The 21,452-nt window shown below is 39.2% G+C and overlaps 1 protein-coding gene across 5 annotated transcripts in view; it reads right to left on the bottom strand.

Moving 5' to 3' along the window:
• The window catches only part of cadm1a (cell adhesion molecule 1a), a 421,246-nt gene that overhangs the window by 63,962 nt on the left and 335,832 nt on the right, over positions 1-21,452 (bottom strand). For all 5 annotated transcript variants that reach the window (XM_031308126.2, XM_031308125.2, XM_031308127.2 and 2 more), the window contains 3 exons: positions 19,898-20,050; positions 18,341-18,478; positions 6,467-6,625 (listed from right to left, as the gene is read on the bottom strand). In XM_031308126.2, coding sequence (XP_031163986.1) covers positions 6,467-6,625; positions 18,341-18,478; positions 19,898-20,050 — 450 coding nt within the window. The remainder of the gene's footprint in view (positions 1-6,466; positions 6,626-18,340; positions 18,479-19,897; positions 20,051-21,452) is intronic.

Genomic DNA, 21,452 nt, shown 5'->3' with positions numbered 1-21,452 from the left:
CTGAAAGGAGAGAGAGAGAGACAGAGAGTCAAATGTTGAGACAACATAACCGGTATTTTCCACCAGGCGCGTCTGCACTACGTTCCGGAGGCACCGCGGGCCCCGCAAGCAATCGCAGCCGTTCAAGTCAATGCTTGATATTGCACCAGATGTGCCATGGTGTGTCCCAGAAGTGTGCGTGAAGTGGCTCTCGGCTCCGCTCCGCTGAAGATACGCGTCGGGTCTATTTTCATGCGAGCCGAGGGCCGTGCGGACCCCAGGAGGATTTCTAAGTAATGACAACAAAAATCTGGGTCCGTCCACATGATACAAGCCTTCGATGATCACGCACCACCCCCACCCCTCCTCCAGGCAGTTGCTTGTAGCCAGGACACGGAGGTAGGGGTGGGCGATACTGGGAATTTTGGTATCGATCAAATACCAAGTAAATACAGGGCTAGTATCGCCGATACTGATACCAATACTTTTTACTTGTAACGTCACGATCATTGAATAATTTTGTGATTTTGCCTTTAGTTAGTTGATTATGATTATGATAAAACACAGGACAAAGATTTTAGGCAAATCTAAATGTTTTTATTTACTAACTAGAACAATATAAAACAATGTAATGGTATAACAATAATATAACAAAATATAAATATAACAAAGTCATCAACACAACCAAAAATACCTTCCATTACACACAGATATCTGTGAAAAATAAAGTCAGTAGTAAAGTTACAAAGTCAGTTGTGCAAAATAAGTAAACAAAAGCCACAATGTATAAATATGAATATAACAATATAAACAACGCAACAAAAAATCATCACGGGCTTCTCTCACTGTTCTGACTCTCCGCTCTCCGCCTCCGGCAGAGCAGGGAGGGGGAGGGGGCAGAGAGAGAGAGAGAGAGAGAGAGAGAGAGAGAGAGAGAGAGAGAGAGAGAGAGGTACGCTGTTTGCACACTGCGCACAGACTTGGAGAGACGCTGTGCTCGCATGAACTCGGAGAGAAACTGCAACAAAAGTATCGATCTCATCACGACAGTATTGATCCGATACCAATACTCCTCTTGGTATCGATACTATCGATATTTAGATCGATACGCCCAGCCCTACACGGAGGATTAAAAAAACATGATGGACTCTTCAGAAGAGGTAATTATCTTTGCTAGATGTTCTGTGCGCAAAAGTTGCCGGACGACACAATTTTCTGTCATACTGAGAAATACAGAGAGTTTTGAGGAGCTGCTGTCTTAATTAGCTTTGTATCAACTCATTTGGCAATGGCTTGAATGAAACAGACGTCCATTAATATAAAAAAGTTACGCACTAATGCTTTAACCAGACTCCTCACATTATTACCCAGCTGATATGATCATATCATACAGCTGATATGATTATACCAGCTGTGGCTGGTGCTGTAGCTCCGCCCACTTTGTCCAGTTCTGTAGTAGCCTTTGTTTGTTAATCTTAGCAAATGCTTTATATGGAATCTATATTGACTTAAATAAAGTTTGTTTTTCCATCAGTGCTTTCACCTTTTTTTCCTCACAGAATAACAGTACACCGCTCACAATGATAACATAAATAGTCCCTATATAGGTTTAAGAAAGAAACACAACACTAAGTGCACAAACAACAACCGTGACCTGCCCCAGCAGTGTTGAAGTTAAAGAGGAGGTCAGAAGTTGCCTAAAGGGACTTTTTTATTCCCGCTTTTTTATTATGATTGAGCTTCTTGCTACACAAACTTTGATTGGTCTGGGTGGATTTGACTTGACATTATGTAAACAATTTCCTTTTACAGAACATCTACTTATACTACTACTACTGCCTTAACCTCAACCTGATCTTCCATTGCATCAAATAACTCTTCAGCAGTGTTGGGTCTACCTTGGGCATAATATTGATGGGATTTAAAATCAATCTAACACCAAAAAAACAAGCCAATGCTTTGAGGAATGATAGATGTGGCGCAATGCAGAACCACAAGTAGCCCTGAGTTTATCCAAAGAAGTTACCTGATAGAGTTGCTACAAAAAAACAGAAACATTGTTGACAAGCTGAGGCAGCTAGGAAGAAAATGTAAGAATGTTGTTTTGACAATCAGTGGGGTACTTTGACAGTCGCCGCTGTTCTTTGCAACCATGGCGTTTTCTATTGTTCCCATTCCCTTGACTGTTGCAGGTGTTATCAAAAGCCTTTTCTCATCTTGGTGTGAAAGATGATCCTTTATTCTGGACAAAAATGTAATGTTTTATTCAATCTATCATTTGGGTAAGGGAGTGAATTCAGTGTTACCATGTACTGAAACTAAGACTGAGACAAAACAAGTAAAACAAAAGTTGTGCTCCAACTTACAACTTTTAAGGTACCCCACTATAAGAAAAATCATAAATGAGCGGAAGCCTTCTTTTCACCAAATGTATCAGGATTTGGTCATACTTATACATTATCATCATTGTTTCACCAGCAGGGCTATCTAAAATGATTGCCAACAAATTTAGCAATACATCAATTAACCTGAAGACCACACTTGAATGCTTTCAGCACATTATGACAATTACTCAAAAAATGTAAAGTTTTCCTACATTAGATGCTGTAGATATGTACCTCTAGAGTCACTGCATACCAGATTGATTGCTGAGTCACAATGGTGTAATTACAGATTTCCGATTGTGATGTAAATTATTCTTGTTCTTTTCCCAGTTTTATAGCCTAAATGCCCAGCGTGCATTTTTAATCAGCCTGTAGACAGAGAGTCTGAGTTATGGTTTTCAAAGCCGGCTGTAAAGTTTCACACTGCTGTCCGACCTTCTCGGCAACAAACAGCACATGTCTGGCCATCCATCTGTCTAAATCACACCCTGTCAGTGGCCAGCTCTCAGTCTTGGTGATGGACAGCAGATGGGCAAAAAGCCAAGTCTTCTGCTCAGTGGGCATGCACAGGTTTAGACAGCAACCCTTTTGGTTTTGTTTCCACTACAGGCACTACATGGCATCCTGCAACTTTTTCTTTGCTCATAACGTCATCTGACCTTGTCATCTCAGAGCCATAGATATGAAGGACGCCAGGCATCTGTAAGTTGTTTTGATAGCCTCAAGTAGTTATGTCGGAGCTTTCTTGTCTCTGCTTGATGGAAAAACACACACTGCACTGCCAGATCTGGATACTGCCACTTCAGTGGAAATGAAATAGTGTCTACAGTATGCAAAAGGACCGTTATCATTATGCTAACTGAATTATTTGCTTTATTGTGTGCCTCACCTCATAAGCACTCAAGACGGCACTATCCATCTCTTCGCAGCCGGCTGACCTTAAGGGAAAACCAACCAGGCAACGGAGCAAAAACAGCTTGCTTTTTGCTTATACACATAAACATTACAGGCTTATTTAATTATGCTATCCCCTGACAATGGCCTTTTTTGCTGTTTCTTACTACACAATGCACTCCATTACGCTCACAAATTGCCCACACAGTGAGTGATTGAAATGTAAATCTCCTCATCTATCAGTTTAATATATAATCAGTAAACAAACACAATCTGTCACTGTGTAGTAATAGGAAAAAAGTATGCTTTCATTTATTTATCATTTCCTAGAAAGGAAGCGATATGTAACTGGATTATTAGAGAAAGGTTTTTAGAAAGGACCATGTAGTTTAATTTGGTCCTAATTATAGGGGAAATGGAGACTATGGATTTTTAGGAAAGCCGAACCATTCAGAACATTAGGCCTACAGTCAGTTCAGTAGGACATATTAAACAAATAATTACAGTTTACAGATATTTGAAATTACCACCTGTCCTGGTACTGTATGTTCCACACGGACAGTAATATTCTTCCGTTAACCTACCACACCTCGGACACAAACTGTTTGAACCCCTCCCCTCTGGCAGGAGGCTGCAGTCCATTAGGACCAAAACCTCACACCATAAAAACTGTTTCTACCCCTGAGCAGTAAGCCTCACCAAGAAGGCCCCGTACCCCCAGTGACACTGACTTTTAATCACCCCCATCCCCTAGTCACTACACTTGCACCTTCATCCTGGACTTTACATCTGCCCATTGTATATACTACATATTCTTTGTAAATGTTGCACGGACCCATTCAGCCTTTTTTCTTATGTAATTTTGTACATATATATATATATATATATATATATATATATATATATATATATATATATATATATATTATTTCAAAAATAATGTTTAATGTGTTTGTCTGTTTATGTATGCACCTTTCATCAAGGCAAAATCCACATAAGTGTATTTATTTTGGCAATAAAACCTTTTCTGATTTCAGAGTTATGGAAGAGTTATCAGGGAGAAGGTGCAGTGCAGGACTGAGTGCCTGTTTGTTGCCTATTACAGTATGCACAGAGCATGACAGCAGCTGCCCCTGCATGAAGCAGTGAGGCGCTGAGCTGGGGGGTGGGGGGTTCAGGGGGGTCCATGTGAGCTCCCTGTTATCAGAGGCCAACAAAATGCCATGCTGCCTCTGTAGATGAGCTGATCTCCTCTTCTCGCTTTCCAGGGAAAGGTCAGATAGCTACAGAAGAGGTTTAATTTTCTAACAGAATGCTAGGTCATGCCAGTGGTCAAATAAATAGGTTACAGAGACATACAATACTAATACTATATAATGTGATACAAATTTGATCATTTTGCATCAAAGAAAAGATCTAAAACCCCACATTACAAATGCCTAGCATTTTAATTACTTGTCACAATGCGGAGGTACATAGAATTTGATTGGGTTTACTTATTTTCACAACACTTCTGGGGCCAGATGTACAAATAATGTGTATACAGAAAAATGTGCATATATAATTCTCACACATGAATTGGTATTTCTAAAAGTATAATACCTATAACCGCTATATTTCATCAAATGAAGCTTAGCGTAAATTCTTTCAGGAAGATAATGAATAATAATAATTAAATAATTAATGAATAACTTCAATCACCTCTCTCTCTTCCTAAAACCTTCACTGGTTAGAGGCGTTCACTTTTCAGTAAACCAATCAGAACTGGCCATATATGCATAGATATGTCCTGTTTCTCTACCCCTTTTAAATATTATTTATACGATGGAGTATAATCGCCAAAGACTCCGCATATTTCACTATGCTTATGTACAATAAACTTTTGCATATCTGCAACAAAGTCTTTCCTGATTGAAATGTTTTTGTGTTTAGTCTGCTATGGTGTTTTACATTTGACATTTATTTTCTCTGTGTTCATGTTCTCTATATTTTATTATTTACTTTATAAACATTATTAGTTTGTACTTTCTTTCACTTTGAATCATAAAAACTAAATCATTACAGAGTACCTTTGACATAGGGATTGAGATATCATTGCTTGATTATGGTTTACAGTTGCATGTGCGATTATCACGAGTAACCAGCGTATGAGCGGGTCGATCATGCGCACGACCTGGGTAGACACATGCACTCACATGCACTAACATGAACATGTAGCCGGCCAGGCTACCAAAACAAACACACATAGAGGGAGTGTGACTTCACTCTCTGTTTAGGACACCATTACTCCACTATATATTTAGTAAATAGTTGTTTACTTGTATTTTAATGTTCTGTTTGTAGTATATAGCACCTTTACATTTCTGCCTTTGTGCATACTCAAGAGTTTAAGTCCTGACCTTACTCATAGTTCTCTGCCCCTGGCCAGTGTACAGTTATAATCCCAAACATCTTGGCTGCAGGGACAGTAAACTAAAAGCAGGCACTAACTATGGCTCACGGTTTTGCCCCAACTAGCAATACACTATCAGACAACATGTGACTGCAGGGTACTGCTTTAACATATTTGTGGCCCCAAATGACAGACAATACTGTACATATGAAGACAATACAAAAAACAGAAAGATATCTTGTAATATAAAGCCAACAGCAACCCAGTCAGTTTATGATGCTTCATAATGATGACAAAGGTTAAAAAATGCAAAAAGAAAATTTTTTTTTTAAACAGAAGTGCAAAGGTAACTCGATACCGTAAACCTTACATTAGAAGATTTATTTGGAAGATGTTCGTATTTATATACACAGTATTTTCACTTTTTATTTATCATGCACTGAAATCGTTTCACTTTAATGACATTGCCACACTCCAAAGTTTCAGTAGTGGGAACATGTGGGAAATTGATGTCATTTAATTAGTGGAGATGGAACAGTCTACTCTATTGCAGTCCAATGTTCCCCCTTTATTCATGTGCATGGAGATGATCTTCCTTCAATGACACTGCAATACATGTCATACACTAAAGTTTTAGTTGGGAAAAAGTAGCAAATTTATGCCATTTAATTAGTGGGAATGGAACACTCTTCTCTATCGCGGTCCAATTTTCTGAGTAAGCTGATGAGACACTTGAAAAGAATTAAAAAAAAACTTGCATAATGCAGCTTAAATATCCATGCCGATTTGTAATTTATTAGCGAGCAGAAGTACTTACACTGGACCTCCAGGTATTTCTGTGCTTGGAAGTCCTTGACTGCAGGGTGATCTACGATGCAAGCCACTGGTACACCATCGTCCTCCTTACTAACAATGAATGTCAGCCGGCTGGTTACTGTGTACATCTTGTCGTAGGTCAGCTCAACTCTGGGCTTGCCTATGGGGAACATCAAACACACAGACATAAGCAGACTTAAACACAGCAATACAGGTGCATTTGGGATTTCACTTAAAATATGAATGAGCCTCACATGGAAAGTCCATAAACCTCACTTCACTCACTGTGGTCTGGCAGGACCCAGTTAGGTAAATGACTAAATTCCTTAGTAAGCATAGCCTGAAAGCTAATTAGCTTCAAACCAAAAAAACGCATGTATACAGTATTTTCTTCTTCACCACAAGTACTCCTCAACCTAATTTGAGGAATAACTGAGGGGTTGAAAAGAATGGAGGCTGTACCAGAAACATTATAGTTGTCTCTATACATCCATAGCCATTTATCCTTTGCGAGGTTGCAGAGGTTTGGTGCCTATTCCATCCCACACTGGATGTTGGGGTACACCCTGGACAGGTTATCGGTCTATCACAGGTTAACACATACAAACATATAGACTGACAACCACACACACATACAATTTAGAGGCTCCAATTAACCTGACATGCATGTCTTTTTACTGTGGGAGGAAGGGGACTGCCCATTTCTCCAACGCTCCATTGTTCCGACCTATAGGCTTTTGTGGATCCCACGTAACTTCTAGGCAAGTCCCTCCCTACGAAGCAGCTCGATTGGTTGGGGTTAGGCATTGACCTCAAGTGGTTAAGGTTAGGATAGCCGATTGGTCAGGGGATAGGACCTGAACTAATCGGGTTATGTTACCTTGCGTAAGCATGGATGCCTGGCCAATAGTAGTGTGTGAATGCTATTGAAGGGCGGGCCTTGACTCGAAGTTGAGTGCGTTCCATAATAATGCTTAACCATTGTTCCTATATGGTCGGAACAATGGGATGTCGGAGCAGAGGATTTATTTTTTTCGAAACAAAGGGACGTCGGACTAGTGGGCTGTAGGACCAAAGGGAATTTTTCGGGTTATTGAGAGGTCGGAACAATGGAGCCTCGGAGAAACGACAGGGCACCGGGAGGAAACCATAGCATGTGGAGAGTCCCCATCCAGCGGAAGGATTTGAAGCCACAACTCTCCTTGCTGTGAGACAACAGTGCTTACAACTGCACAACCAATATCCTATTTTCTTGCAGTTTTGGAATTTTGATCTAAAAGTCTAATTTAAACACAAACACAGTACTGCTTGTTGTCTTATCACTTTAACGATATCCTCATAGTTTGCTGGCTGGTTGGCTTCTTCCTTTAAGGCTCGATTGATTTTCAGTGTGTTTTCCACTCTAAAGTCATATAATGAAAACTGAGCTCCAGAGGTTAAGGCTGGCTTTTTCTGAACGAAAATATGAATAATTGTATTCCAAAAATCTTTTGAAAATACAACCAAAAGTTCACATTTGTGCTGAACTTTATGGATCCTTGGTTCCTGTGGGAGTACTCTGGGAACAGCTTATTTGGTTGAATCATCAGTCGACTAAGTTTTATTTGACAAAATAACAGAATGAAAACGCTGAAAATTGTTTTTCAGCGTGTAGCTTGGCCTGCTTGGTTCTTTCGGGACCTTTTGGGTTTTAGGACCATTTGGTGGGGCTTGCTATGGACGAAGTACACACGGCGATACACTTGTAAGAGTAAATGATGTTTAAACATGTATCCAGCTAATTTAAATAGCTCAAGTTACTGTATTGTGTGAACAGTTAACTTCATTAAATATTGTATGATTTAAGATTTATTTATTTTGATGAGGACAATGCACATTAATCAACATTTCTGTAAATTCGCCAATGTTAGCCAGTCAGCTAATTTTCAACTGTAGCCCTAGTTGCATGCATGTCTTTATGTTGGGAAGAAACCAGAGTTGCAAACTCCACACAGAAAGGCCTGGGACGACCTGGGTTCAAACCCAGAACCTTCTTGGTGTGAGGCAGAAGTGCTAACCACTGAGCCACCGTGCTGCCCTGTAACGTACGTATGTGGCGTTAACTTTTGTTGGGTGCAAAACAACTTCCTATTTTGCAGAGCCACCGTCGCTGCATCCAGAGCTCAGCGCCGCCCAACGCAATTGTGATTGGTTTGAAGAAATGCAAACAACCCAGAGCGTTTTTTTTCTCCTATCCCAGAGATGTGTGGTGTAGACAGACATTACTCCACAGCGCTGTGGAGATAGGTCTGGTAATGTGTGACTAGGCGTTACTGTGTGACTGTGAATCACACATTAGGATTTACTTTATGAAGCCAGGTTTATTGTGTGGCTACTATTTATGCGGCACTGCCAGATCTGACGCCTGCAAAGTAACCCTCCTCTGATTAATGGCTGCTCTGTAAAATCACACAGACAATATGTTCTCAAAAGCAATGAAGAGACTACCTCATCACAGCCATACAAAATAAGAGGGATACTGCAGACGGCACTGCACGGCAGAGTCACAAAGAGAGATTGATTATTTTTACCCCATTGTCCTACTTCCTAACAGTCTGTTGTACAACTGTGTGTGTTTGTGTCCCATCAATAAAACAAATACTGGAAGCAAAAGAAGTGAGAGAGCCTGCCAAGAGAAATGCTACAGGAGAACATCTGTCTTAATGCGAACAATTGCATCCATCAGTATATAATTTAGCTGTAAAATATGTTCTAAGAGCACATGCTACCCACCCCTGTACTGCAACTCAGCTGCTGTGGTGATACAGTCACCGTGGTGACAGCTGTCTCTTTGGATGCTGGGAAAGCAAACCTGTGTGATGTGCCTGGTGTAAAAGAACAGGTTGTCATGAATAAATGCCACTAGAGGCTTTAGATTCATGAAAGCACCTGAAACGGGAACCTGATGGGTCTGCTTAAATCAAAATGTCTTGAGTTGCATGAAACAGCGGTGGAAAGATGTCTTTATTTAAGTCCTGAGTCTCTGGATCTCTTGCTTTACAGCTCAGGGATTCATTGTACATTTATTACACTTACCTAGTAAAGTGTCTATGGGTTTGAAACCTGCACAAAGGCAACTAACTAAGGAATACATGTCAAATAAAATTTAAATTACCATAAATTGTAATGTGGCTGTCAGATCAGTAGAACTCTATCTTAAACGCACTGGCTGCGTCGCGTGAGCATGTCAGCTGCGTGGCGTGAGCGTGTCAGCTGTGTGGCGTGTCTGTTTTTATTTCGGGTCCCATGTTAACAGGTTAGAGCTTGCACACCTGCGTGACACGCATGTCTCAGGTGCGGCTCAAGCCATGCCGAAAACGCGTGCATGCTAGAAATAGAACCGACGCCTATTTTTCATGCGACAGGCAAGCGTGTTGGAAGCGTTTCCAGGCAAAATAGAACAGGAAAATACGTTAATATGTCCTTTTCACACGAATACAAATTAATAAATGACATGTTGATGTTTGAAAGTCTCTAGGTTTTGACATAAATGCAGATATAAATGTAATTAAAAAAAAAAAATACTAATAATTATTGATTTTCAAATATTGCACCTGTCAATACAGAACGAAACATTCTGTAGACTATTTTGCCGTCAATACTGCCGACGTTGCTGTAATCAAATCAGTATATATTTATGTTTAACATGACGTATACTACTGCTTGAGTGCAGTAATTCAATGGGAAACATACATGTGTACAGACAAGGCTAGCAGCAGCAGCAGCGCCACATCAGACACATTTCTGGTGTGTAAAGACATAGAAAAATCCACGCAGCCGCCACGTTCACGCCACACAGCCAGTGTGCGGCCGGCCTAACACGCTAGTCTATATCTACGACATTCAACTTCCGGGATTGCTCCATTGCCGCCGGAAATTTCGCTGTATGTCACTCTTTTCGACCGGATGTTTGTTACCTTACGCTTTCTTTGTGTTGGAATTTTAAACTCCGGTGGATTTCTGAGGGCTATGGTTAACTGCTCCTCAGATCTCTGCAGGGTAAATCCAGACAGCTAGCTAGACTATCTGTCCAATCTGAGTTTTCTGTTGCACGACTAAAACAACCTTTGAACGTACACACATTTCACCAAAATAAGTTCATTCCTGAGACTATTTTGCAGAGGCACCGTGGCTCTGCTCGGTGCTTAGCACAGCCCAAGATGATTGTGATTGTTTTAAAGAAATGCCAATAAACCAGAGCACGTTTTTCTTCCATCCCGGAATACTGGGTGGACTAGCCAGACCCTCCTCTGCAGCGCTGTGGAGGAAGGTCTGGCAAAGCGAGACTACCAACACGCTAGCCAGCTAGCACTAGTCACAATAGTGCTGCAATCAAATTAGCATGCAAATTGTCCATTAACAAGCTATGTAGCTTGGTCGCTGGGCAAAAAATAAGCACAGTTTATTCTAAGTGATGCATTTATGCCATCAACTCTTGTCTCATACTAATACCACACTGTATAGTGTAAGATACTCTGTTATAAGTAAAAGCCATGCATTAAAAACGTTACTTAAGTAAAAGTATGTAGTAAGTATAATTAGGAAAATATACTTACATTTTAAATTTTAACTAAAAGTAAAATTACTTTGCAGAAAAATGATCCCTGTGACTGTTATACTGTTATATCGTTATATTATTATTACTATACATTGACGTAGAAACAGATCTGTTGTAGTTGGTTGAGCTGGAGCTCATTTTGAACTATTAACTAATGATTATTTTCATTATGGATTCATCATGTGCTGAATATATTTAAATGATCGATTGCTTGATTTGTAGAAACAAAAATCCAAAAATAGTGATACATTTTCTCGCAATTACAACATTGTTCTGTCCAAGCAACAGTCCAAACCTCAAAAATATCATAAATAAATGTATATTATTAAAACAATTTAAAAGAAAATACTCAAATCTGTGAAGCTGGAAACATGACAGTGAAATGTTTTTGCATGCAAAATGACTTAAAAATAGTTGCCAGTTAATTTTCTGTCACTTGACTAATTGTTTCAGCTGTAGGCCTACTTGTATAAACTGTCTGACAGTTTAGTTTATAAAAAAAAAAATATAAAATCTTAATTTGTAAAGTGATACAGCTCTGTGTTATATAAAAACAAAAGACTAATACTTAATAAAGTACTTACCAATCATTAGTGTGCCCTTGTTATTCTTTTTCTATTAAACTATCAAGTAGGTGACAATGATGTGACTTTAACAGAACTAGAAAAGCTGCTATATAGTGAATTAGTGATGACTTAGTAAAAGCTCTTTATTTGAAAAAGGTCATGCTGTGTTAAGCACTAAGAACTTTCTGAGAGACTAACTTGTGCCTGTAGAGATGAACATCACTGAAAGGTAGTGGAAGTTCAAGTGGCACTTTTAGTGTTTTGTCGATGCTAAAATGAAATCTCAGTTTTTTCCTGTGCCTCCGCTATGTTTCACTTCTTTAACTGTTATAGTTTAACCACATTCGTCTGGAGCAGTAAGTGAATCGTGTCTAGTTAAAAAAATGTATGTCTCTACAGCCGTTTTACTATGCCCAAAATATTCTTTTATCCACTTACAGAGTCTTCCTGCTGGGGTACAGCGGGGTAATTGAAATCACCCTGCAGTTCCATAAGCCTTGAGGCTAATGGCTGTTTTGATCCATGTCAGTCAATAAAGTGCCCTACCTACTGGCTTTTCTTTTCATACCTTCTTCTTTTCTTTCATCTTAAAATAGTAGAAATGAATGACCTGCACTGCTACAACTCCCTCTTTCCATAACTGTCACTGCAGTGTAAGATATGCATAAGATGTATCAGTGCCAGGGCACATGTTGATAAATCACTAAACAACAAGATAATAGTAAAAGAAAAGATAAGGTGATAACAGTGAGATAATGGATAATTAGGAGAGATTGTTAGATTTACATTGGCAAGCATGACAATCACAACCTTTAAATGATATTTAAGAGAGCCTGATTATCCCTCAAGGTAATTAAGTTAAATTCTGGGGACGTTTAATTAGAAATAAGTCTGCCAGGCAAGAAGTCACAGCCGGAGGTAATTTAAGGAATTCTGTCCTAGTGTCAGAACTCTGGCACCCTCAGCCATTCTTATTCCTTCCATCTTCCATTTCCTCGCACTCCTTTGTCTTATGCATTTTCAGCATTAGAAGAGCAATACCAGGTTTCGTTTTCACAACATGGCTGCAGTGTCAACTAAACAAACTGTGGAGTTAATTGACATAGTTTACTAAAGAGCTAGAATTAAAATGGCAGTAGTGTCAGTTAAGTTGTACTTGCAAAGACTAAATGAAACAGGATGGATTTTAGAAATGGGCCCGCCATTGTTTTAGGCTGTTACAGCTTAAGTAGTAACACCTTTTCACCTGTGGCGAAAATGGACTAAAAAGCAAATGGCATGCTCCAAATGCCGTCTTAACAGGTGAGCCTGCAAAAAAATGTGCATCTATCAATGGTCAAACTTTAAAGAGTGCCAGCCTATTCTGTAAATGGCAATGCATTCCCAACACAGAGAAAACAGCATGGATGAGGGGTTGAATTTTCTTTTTTTCCGTTATACAAATAATCATTTTGTGTAATTCAATAAAACAAGCACATGAGCATTGTTTCAAAGTTCAGTTAGCGAGCTGGAGGAAAATATAAACTAAAAGCAAATAAAGTTAAAGCACACTGAAAAATAAAAACATGCTGGATAGAGATAGTTTTGTAAGGAGACACTGTGGCAAGATCCCATTTAAAGGAGATGCATTAAATGCCTTAATAGTGTATCAGTATTTCACAGAGACTAGTCACTGCATCCACTTAGCCTGCGACCACACACCATTAGCCAGTGTGTTTCTCGTGTTACTGTCAGCTTTCTGTAAGATTTTTTAAACATAATTTAGTAATCATTATAAGGAATTAAATTAATGAACATAGCTAGATTTCTGTTGATATTTATTGGCCATATATTCATTTAACCCACGTTTCTAACATGTTTTACATGTGCATGAAAAAGAGTAAGTGAAAGTATCACTGTAACCGTCTCATGGTAGAATAATAGGAAACATGACATGTTGTGGTAGATCCTGGTGTCCGAAATATTTAAATACAAAGTTGGACTGAATCTGAAACTGCCAGTTAACTTAAAGGATATTCACTTCCAGATGTCGAAAATTAGTCTGTTTCTATAAATTCACTAGAGAGCATTTGCACAATTAAGATACATTTTAGTAATTAGTAATTCTCTGTAATGACACAATATCTACCTGTCATTTGACTAAGACATTTAGGAGCTTCAATGAAAAGTGACCACAGGAGCATTACCTTTGGCTATTCAATACTTACAGCCTAAGCATTGCCAACACTTGCACCTATGTACTGGTCAGCAGAAACATAGCATTGCAAGAAGATTTGACTGAACGTCAACATTCAATTTTTTGTGATGTTAACAGCTAGTTTTACGACAATCCCTGACCTTGGCACATTGGAATATTCTCAGATTTGAGCTGGCCACTAAGGGTTTCATTTGTTGCAGTGTAGAGGTGAAGCTGCTCAGGGCCTTCTACACAACTTCTGATTAGGACCTTTGTTTCAAAGTCTTTACAAAGCTTGCTGTCTGGGCTCTGAGGTGGAGCTGTCTGGCAGGAGGCCTGTTCACCCCTGAGGTCTGCTCAAGACTTCTAAAGATCAGCCACCTTTGATGAAGGCATGAAAGTTGTCACGGTGCCAACAGGCCCTGGCCACCAATGCACATCAACATTGCTTTAATGGAAACTACTCAAAGTCTCAGCAAAGCTCCATTTAAAAAGCAACAGCATTGATGCAAGCACTAAATAAGGAATAGCCAGGAAGGAAAGACAGAAACTGGCCCTTATATACATGGCATAGGGGTTTAAAAGATGCATACATGCATGCAAAAGTTAGAATTTAGCAAACACCTACAGAAAGTGCGAAGTGTGTTTTTGGAAACAATGAGAATTGTAAGACCAGTGGCAAAGTAGTGAAATATAGAATCTCAGAAGGATTTTCATTCCATGGCAAACACATTCTGTACAATAATTCAAAAAAACAATGTTTTTTTCGGTTGGTTTGTTCAACAAACCGTGCATGAAATGACAAGCAGCCTATGAAGTGTGCATACCAAAACTGCTTTCACCTATAGCAGCTTTATCCATTTCCAGTTTCTTTCCTCTGTGGAACAACACCACTGATAAGGCAGACTGCACTTTAAAACCAAATGCTCAGGAAAGGCATCGAGCTCCAGTGTCCCCTGATGCCCACCACCGGGGCCTGTGCTTTGCTTGTGTGTAACAATATACTATTTGGCATCAACTTCGACACGTCTAACCACTTCTTCTTGATTTCTGAAATGGTTCAGCTCTTGTGGTGTTCACTGCTGCTGTCACATGCTGCCCCTCTAGACATTTTGTCTTATTGGTTTCGCCATTTCTCTACCAGCAAACGGTGCAGTCTACCTGGCCTCAACAGTGTTGTTAATATTGCCAGCTACTTTTAAATTTAGACATATTCCTGTCAGTTTAAAGTGACTATATTTAACTTTTAAATGTTTCTGAAACTGTGTAATGATCTGATGATCATAAATGACCTGTAACAGCAAAAGAATGCTATTTTTTAAATACTTTTTATTAGGGCTGTCAATTTTCTTAATCGCTATTAATCGTTGAATTTCTATAGTTAATGGCGTTAATTAATTAATCGCATGTTTTATCACATGATTAAAATTCTATTATTTTGCATTTCAGAACTGTTTTTAAGTACATATTAACAATGGAAAGTAATTCTTACCAATGTATCTTGATTGGGAATCAAATGAATGCAAAGAAAATGTCTTTATGAACTTGATTTTAAGATTTGTATTTGTTTATTATATATTTAATCTAGTCACACATTTGAATCTAGAGTCAATATTAGGGTTGGGTATTGTTTGGTTTGGATACCGGTGCTAAAGCGGTACTTTTAAAACGGTACCGGTGCCTTAACGGTGCCTGAACCGATACTTTTTAAGAAAGTAAAAAAAAAAAGGGTACTAAACAGTTGGCGACATTAAAGAATGGCTTGTTTATTGCTAAGACCATATCGTCAAAATTAAATGTTTAATAATAATGTAATCACTATAACAATAACTTATTTCACTAGTAAATAGCTGTTGAATGACAAAAACAACCACCAGATGGGAAAAGGGCATTTGACAACAACTTTGAATGCACCACGAGGCTGTAAATTACCAGTTTCATTGAACGCACCGTCTATGTTTTTCCGACAACAGCAGCTGCAGATTGTTACATACCGGTGTTGAATCCTCTACAGTAAAACACAGTCACACTTTACACCGTTTAGCGTTAGCTGTCAGCATTGTAACCGTGTTTAATCCAGCTACTAGCTAGCGGTAGGCTAATGTTAGCTGCTGTCAAGTATAGTGTTAACTAGCGTCACGTGCATCAATGTTTGCCTGTAACGTCTGTTTCAGAGCATAAGAGAGAAGTGCAGACATATCAGTGGCACCAGAATGAGGCACCGAAATCCGCGTTGCTATTCCTGCAGCAGCAGGATGTGTTACGACAAAGTACGGCAAAATAGTAGCCTGTTAGGCACGACGCAAAGCCGAGTGAAGTGAAAATAAATTAATAAATGGCGGCATACGATTAAAAAAAATGAACGCATTATGCTCGGTCCTTAATCGCATCGCGATTAACATGTTAATGCTGACAGGCCTACTTTTTATTATTGCCTCTGCCCAGGTCCAAATTTTCACGCAAAGTCACAAAATGATTTACAGCAGGTAGACGGTGCTACCTGCAGGGTCACACAAAAGCCTGTGTTAGTGAGTATGCAGGTAAAAGGTAGCAGGAGATGTCTTTATGTAGGCCTAATTGTATTTTAATTTTATTTTAGCAGTTATCTGCTGTAGTTATGGCTGATACTGGGGCAGGGCAATCACAGAAATAAAAGAAATTAAACAAAGAACAACTAAAAGCTAAAAGGGAAAGTAAAATACAAAATCCAAATCAATCTAAGTCGGGCTTTCAACAGATGGAAACAATTACGAGATTGTAAATGATTCTAAAAACGTCTCTGAATTGGCCCTCAGGTATGTAATATGTCTATTTCATTCATAAAATAACTTTAGATTGCGCAATGTGTTTGTACGTCAGAAGCCTTCCATTTAGCGCAGACGTTTTATTCCTTTTAGTCCGTGTTTGTGTTGGCCTCCTATTTTCTTTTCCCTTGTCCCCCTGTAATGTTACTTGTGTAAAGCGTCCGCGGGTTTAACGAAGCGCTATACTAATCTAAGTTATTATTACGTTGGTTGCTACAACAATCTCTTAATGCTTTGGCTCGTGACACAGTGACAGTGATCCCCGGTTTAGCTCACGATACATCCAGGCTAAGTTACCGTATGCAACACTTGAAATGCAACGATGCATTTGTAACGTACTCTCTTATTGTAAATAAATGACTTTCTGTCGCATTCATCGCAAATATTACCTCCCCGTAACGCTAACTGCTAGACCTTTATGACAGGTGTGGTAAAAACACTACCGCTTTTGTCCAAAGGGGCCACTAGAATCAACACAAACTGAAAGTTACATATACTTTAAGTTATGTTTGTATAACTTCTTCCTTCTTATTAGTATATATATGTTAGTCTTGTCTTAGTTACTTAGACTTTGTGAACATTTTAGTGTAGTTTTAGTCAAGACAATGTAATAGAATTTTAGTCAAACGTAAAGGTCCCATATTCTAAAATATGAGATTTTCCTGTCTTTTTATTTTTAAGCAGGTCGAGGTGCATTATAAATACTGTGAAATTCAAAGCGCTCAATCCACAGAGAAATACACACAGCCCGTATTCAGAAAGTGTACATTCAAACGAGCCATCATGACTTCCGTACGATTGTGATGTCACAACTATACTTTATATAGGTAGAAAGTGGCGCTACATTGCCATTACAGTCATTCCCCGGCTGCAATGATGGTGCAGAGACCCTAAAAGCGCAGATATGGAAGACCTGGAAACGCTGACCAATCAGAATAGACTGTCATTTTTTGGAGGGGGTCTTAAAGAGACAGGCGCTAAAACAAAGCGTTTCAGAGAGAGGGTGAATACAGGTATATTCAGACAGTATGAGAAAAATTATGTTTTTTGAACATTAAAGCATTTAAACATGTTCTAGTAAAACCCCAAAATACGTATACGTATGAACCTGAAAATTAGCATAATTTAGGACCTTTAAGCAAAATGCATCCACTACTCAATGGGGGAGTTAACAGGTGAAGAACATTTCATGTTCATTGTGACTTCTAAATGGAAAATTGCAGTCAGGTGACAGGAGTATATCGGCTGGGTCAATAATCAGAACCTTTGAAAGCATACAGTACATGGCTTTCTTCTTTCTTTTGCTATTATGTGGAATTTCTGTATGGTTCCATGTTTTTTTTATTATTATTATTACATGTCATTTAGCTGACGCTTTTATCCAAAGCGACTTACAATTGCTATATATGTCAGAGGTCACACGCCTCTGGAGCAACCATCACCACCCACATTTTTCAATGTGAGGGGAACAGTAGACGCAGGTGCAGTTTTCTTTCTTCTGCGAGGTGACACATCATACAGCCCTTTTTCTCTGGTTCATTGAACACAGTGTGTTTGTGTCACACAGATGTGTTCTTTGTTCAGATAACCAATTGAAAAACGTTTTACAGATGAGTGAATAGTTGTGAAAGGAACTTTAACTCTGATACTGCATAAGTGCCTTTATGTCTTATGAGAGGAAATGTCTTGATTGATGATTGGGATTGTCTCTTTGTGTGCGGGGCTGACCCACCTGGAAGCTCTTTATCTCCCTTCATCCATTTGATGGTAGCGGCAGGCTTACTGCTCATGGCAGTGCAGGTCATCTCTGTCTCGTTGCCCTCGCTCAGGACCTCATCCCGCGCCTCGATGATGGGGTTACCAGGAGGAACTACAACAGGACACACACACATAACTCAGTAAACATTGGGGAAATATATTATTTCTACACCCTGAGCACAACATGATGAGAAGACAACAGAGCTGACAGTAGGGCAGATGACAATTACAAAGGTGCAGAATACCCATAATACAGGGCATTTTGATGGATGGCTATAATTCAACTTATTTATTACACTTATTAATTACATGTATGACTATATATAACAAATATAAAAATATCCTAGCTGCCATTCTATGGCCTAGTTAATACGTTGCATATTCCCATGTACTCACTAGTCATATGATTTCTTAAGGCATTTCTTCCTAACTGATGAAGAAATAAAACACACAGTTACTGTATTTTGTTTCTGCCTCCTCAGGCTTTGGGTTTGAATACTTTTCATGAAAATGTGAGGGGTAAACATTCAAGCTACAACAGGATGCTGATGTTCTTTAACAAGCTTGTCTGCAATAGAATGTTGATGACAGCCAACCTTATAATCAATCAGAATTTAAATAAGGGCTTTTAACACTTGATGGCACACTCTGAGCTGATTGTAAGTATGTTCATTTTCAAACAATGTAACCTGATTGCCACTTGCTTAGAGGGGTCATGTAGGACATTATTCAAAAGTAAACTCTCACAAACTAGTAAAGCCATGCATACTTACATACTAGGGCTGGTAATTTAATATTATTGTTTGTCCTCTTTCAGTGAGCGTATCATGACGATGTGCTCATTATTGCATTGAACACCAATTTGATTTGTGTTATTTCACACTTTTGTGCCATATCATATCAATATTGGAATCTAAATTCATATTGATATCTTGATATGGATTTCAGATATCAACCATCCCTAATGCACGCTACTAAGACTACATACATAGAAGTGAAATTGTGCATGCATGTTACATAAACCATGCATACACTTCATTACAGTGAAACTTTGCACATAACTAGAGTTTAGATAGATAGATAGATAGATAGATAGATAGATAGATAGATAGATAGATTTTTATTGATCCCAAAAAATGGGAAATAACACAAGTTAAAAAAAATGTGTGTCATTTCAGTAGTCTGTTTGCCTTGTTTCATGAATCAATTCATTAACATGGCTACTGTATATTAGCTTGTTTAAACATTATGACAAGACTTAAAAAGCAAGCACATATGAAATACATGATTTTCCTGTTTCAAACTTCATTGTAGCGGCTGTCAGAGCCTCTTGCAGTTTTCATAGCGAGTTGTCAGCCATGTTGCTCAGCGGGTGAATGTATGCTGTCTTCCACAGTCTAAATGTTGATTAATGGCTTTAGCTCCCTGCTAACTTTGATTGTTTGTGTGTATCTTCATGTGTGTGTGTGTGTGTGTGTGTGTGTGTGTGTGTGTGTGTGTGTGTGTGTGTGTGTGTGCTTTGCTGTTGTACCTAGCACGGTGATGTCAGCGTAGGCTTCCTGCGGGGGGTCTGTGTAGAGCTGGCAAACATATCGACCCTCGTCTGAGAGTGAGACATTTGAAAACGACACCCGCAGCTCGTTGTCTGAGAAGTTCACCAGCTGAAAGCGAGCGTCTTTCAGTGCTGAAGGAGAAAAACACACAATAACATTTTATAATTCAGCCTGTTCTCATGAACCATATGTTCAAAATGTATGTGCACTATAATTCGTAAGTATTCAACATTTTTTTCTCGCTGTATGCACCACATTGACTGCTGCTGTACAAGAACACGGCTGGCCGCGTAGGGAGGAGGTCAGTGTGAATAGGAGCGCTTTAAAACAGAGGACTTTAATGCCAGGGAGCGGAGTTCGCTTCCCGGGGAAATGCGTGTTCACACTTGGGAGTGTTTAAAGCTTAAGTGCGTAACACTTTTATAATAATGAACGTCCGTTTCATTCAAGACATTACCAAATGAGTTGATACAAAGTTAATTAAGAATAACCGCTCCACAAATCTCTCTCTGTATTTCTCTGCATAGCTATGTTCAGAAGATTGTGTCATCCGCCGACTTTCGAATGCAGAAAATCGAGTGAAGATAATTACTTCTTCTGACAAGTCCATCATGTTTTTTAATCCTCCGTGTCCTCCTTGGCTACTAGCAACTGTGTGGAGGAGGGTAGGGGGTGTTGCGCGATCATGGAAGGCTTGTATCATATGGATGTGCCAACAGTTTTGTTGTCATTACTTCATTACATAATTCATCATGGGGGAGACAGAAACTAAGCACTATAGCTTTAAATCCAAACCACGATCTTTTTCCTAAACTTAACTAGTCGTTTTAGTGACTAGCGTTAAACTTAACTTTCGTGGCCGCGTAACACTCACTTTTTGTGGCCTAAACAAAATCGCAATGTCCGCCGAAACGACCGGCAGTGCTTTGTACCTGCCTCAAAGTTACCTATTCTTGGGTAACTGAACAACCAACTACTGCTGATACAACAGAACATCATGCGGAGCACCATAGCTGGCGTCTCAGAGCTCTGTAACGGCTAAACACATCTACCAACTGCTGCGGATCCGGTCGAGCTGTGACATAGGTCTGTAGCCGGTGTCACGAAGCCCTGTATAGCGGCTTAAACAGCTAGCAACTGCCGCTCGGCGTCCTGGAGCTTGTAGACAGCCAATGTAGCCGGTGTCACGTGACCAGCAGGTGGTCTCCTAGTTTCGTACGATATCATTAATTTTGGTGTGCATACATTTTCGTACAATATCATACGAAACCCGTTCATGAGAATGCGTTGTATAATTTATATGAAACATGCATAGTATAATAACATTAAATAATACAAGTAATGTTGACATCAAATGCTGTAATACATCCATATAAAACAGTAATCTTTACGCTTTACAATTCATCGTGAATCTTTAAGTATTTGAACACATTTCCTTTACACTCTAGCATCAGATGAACTGTGTAGCATTTGGAGCCCTTTATGTGCACAATCCCTCAATTTTAGTGGGACAAACAAATGGACAAACAAACT

The sequence above is a fragment of the Sander lucioperca genome, chromosome 13 (assembly GCF_008315115.2).
Source record: "Sander lucioperca isolate FBNREF2018 chromosome 13, SLUC_FBN_1.2, whole genome shotgun sequence".
NCBI classification, from domain to species: Eukaryota; Metazoa; Chordata; class Actinopteri; order Perciformes; family Percidae; genus Sander; species Sander lucioperca.
Note: the sequence above shows the minus strand (reverse complement) of the source record. Positions and strands in the feature narration are given on the sequence as shown.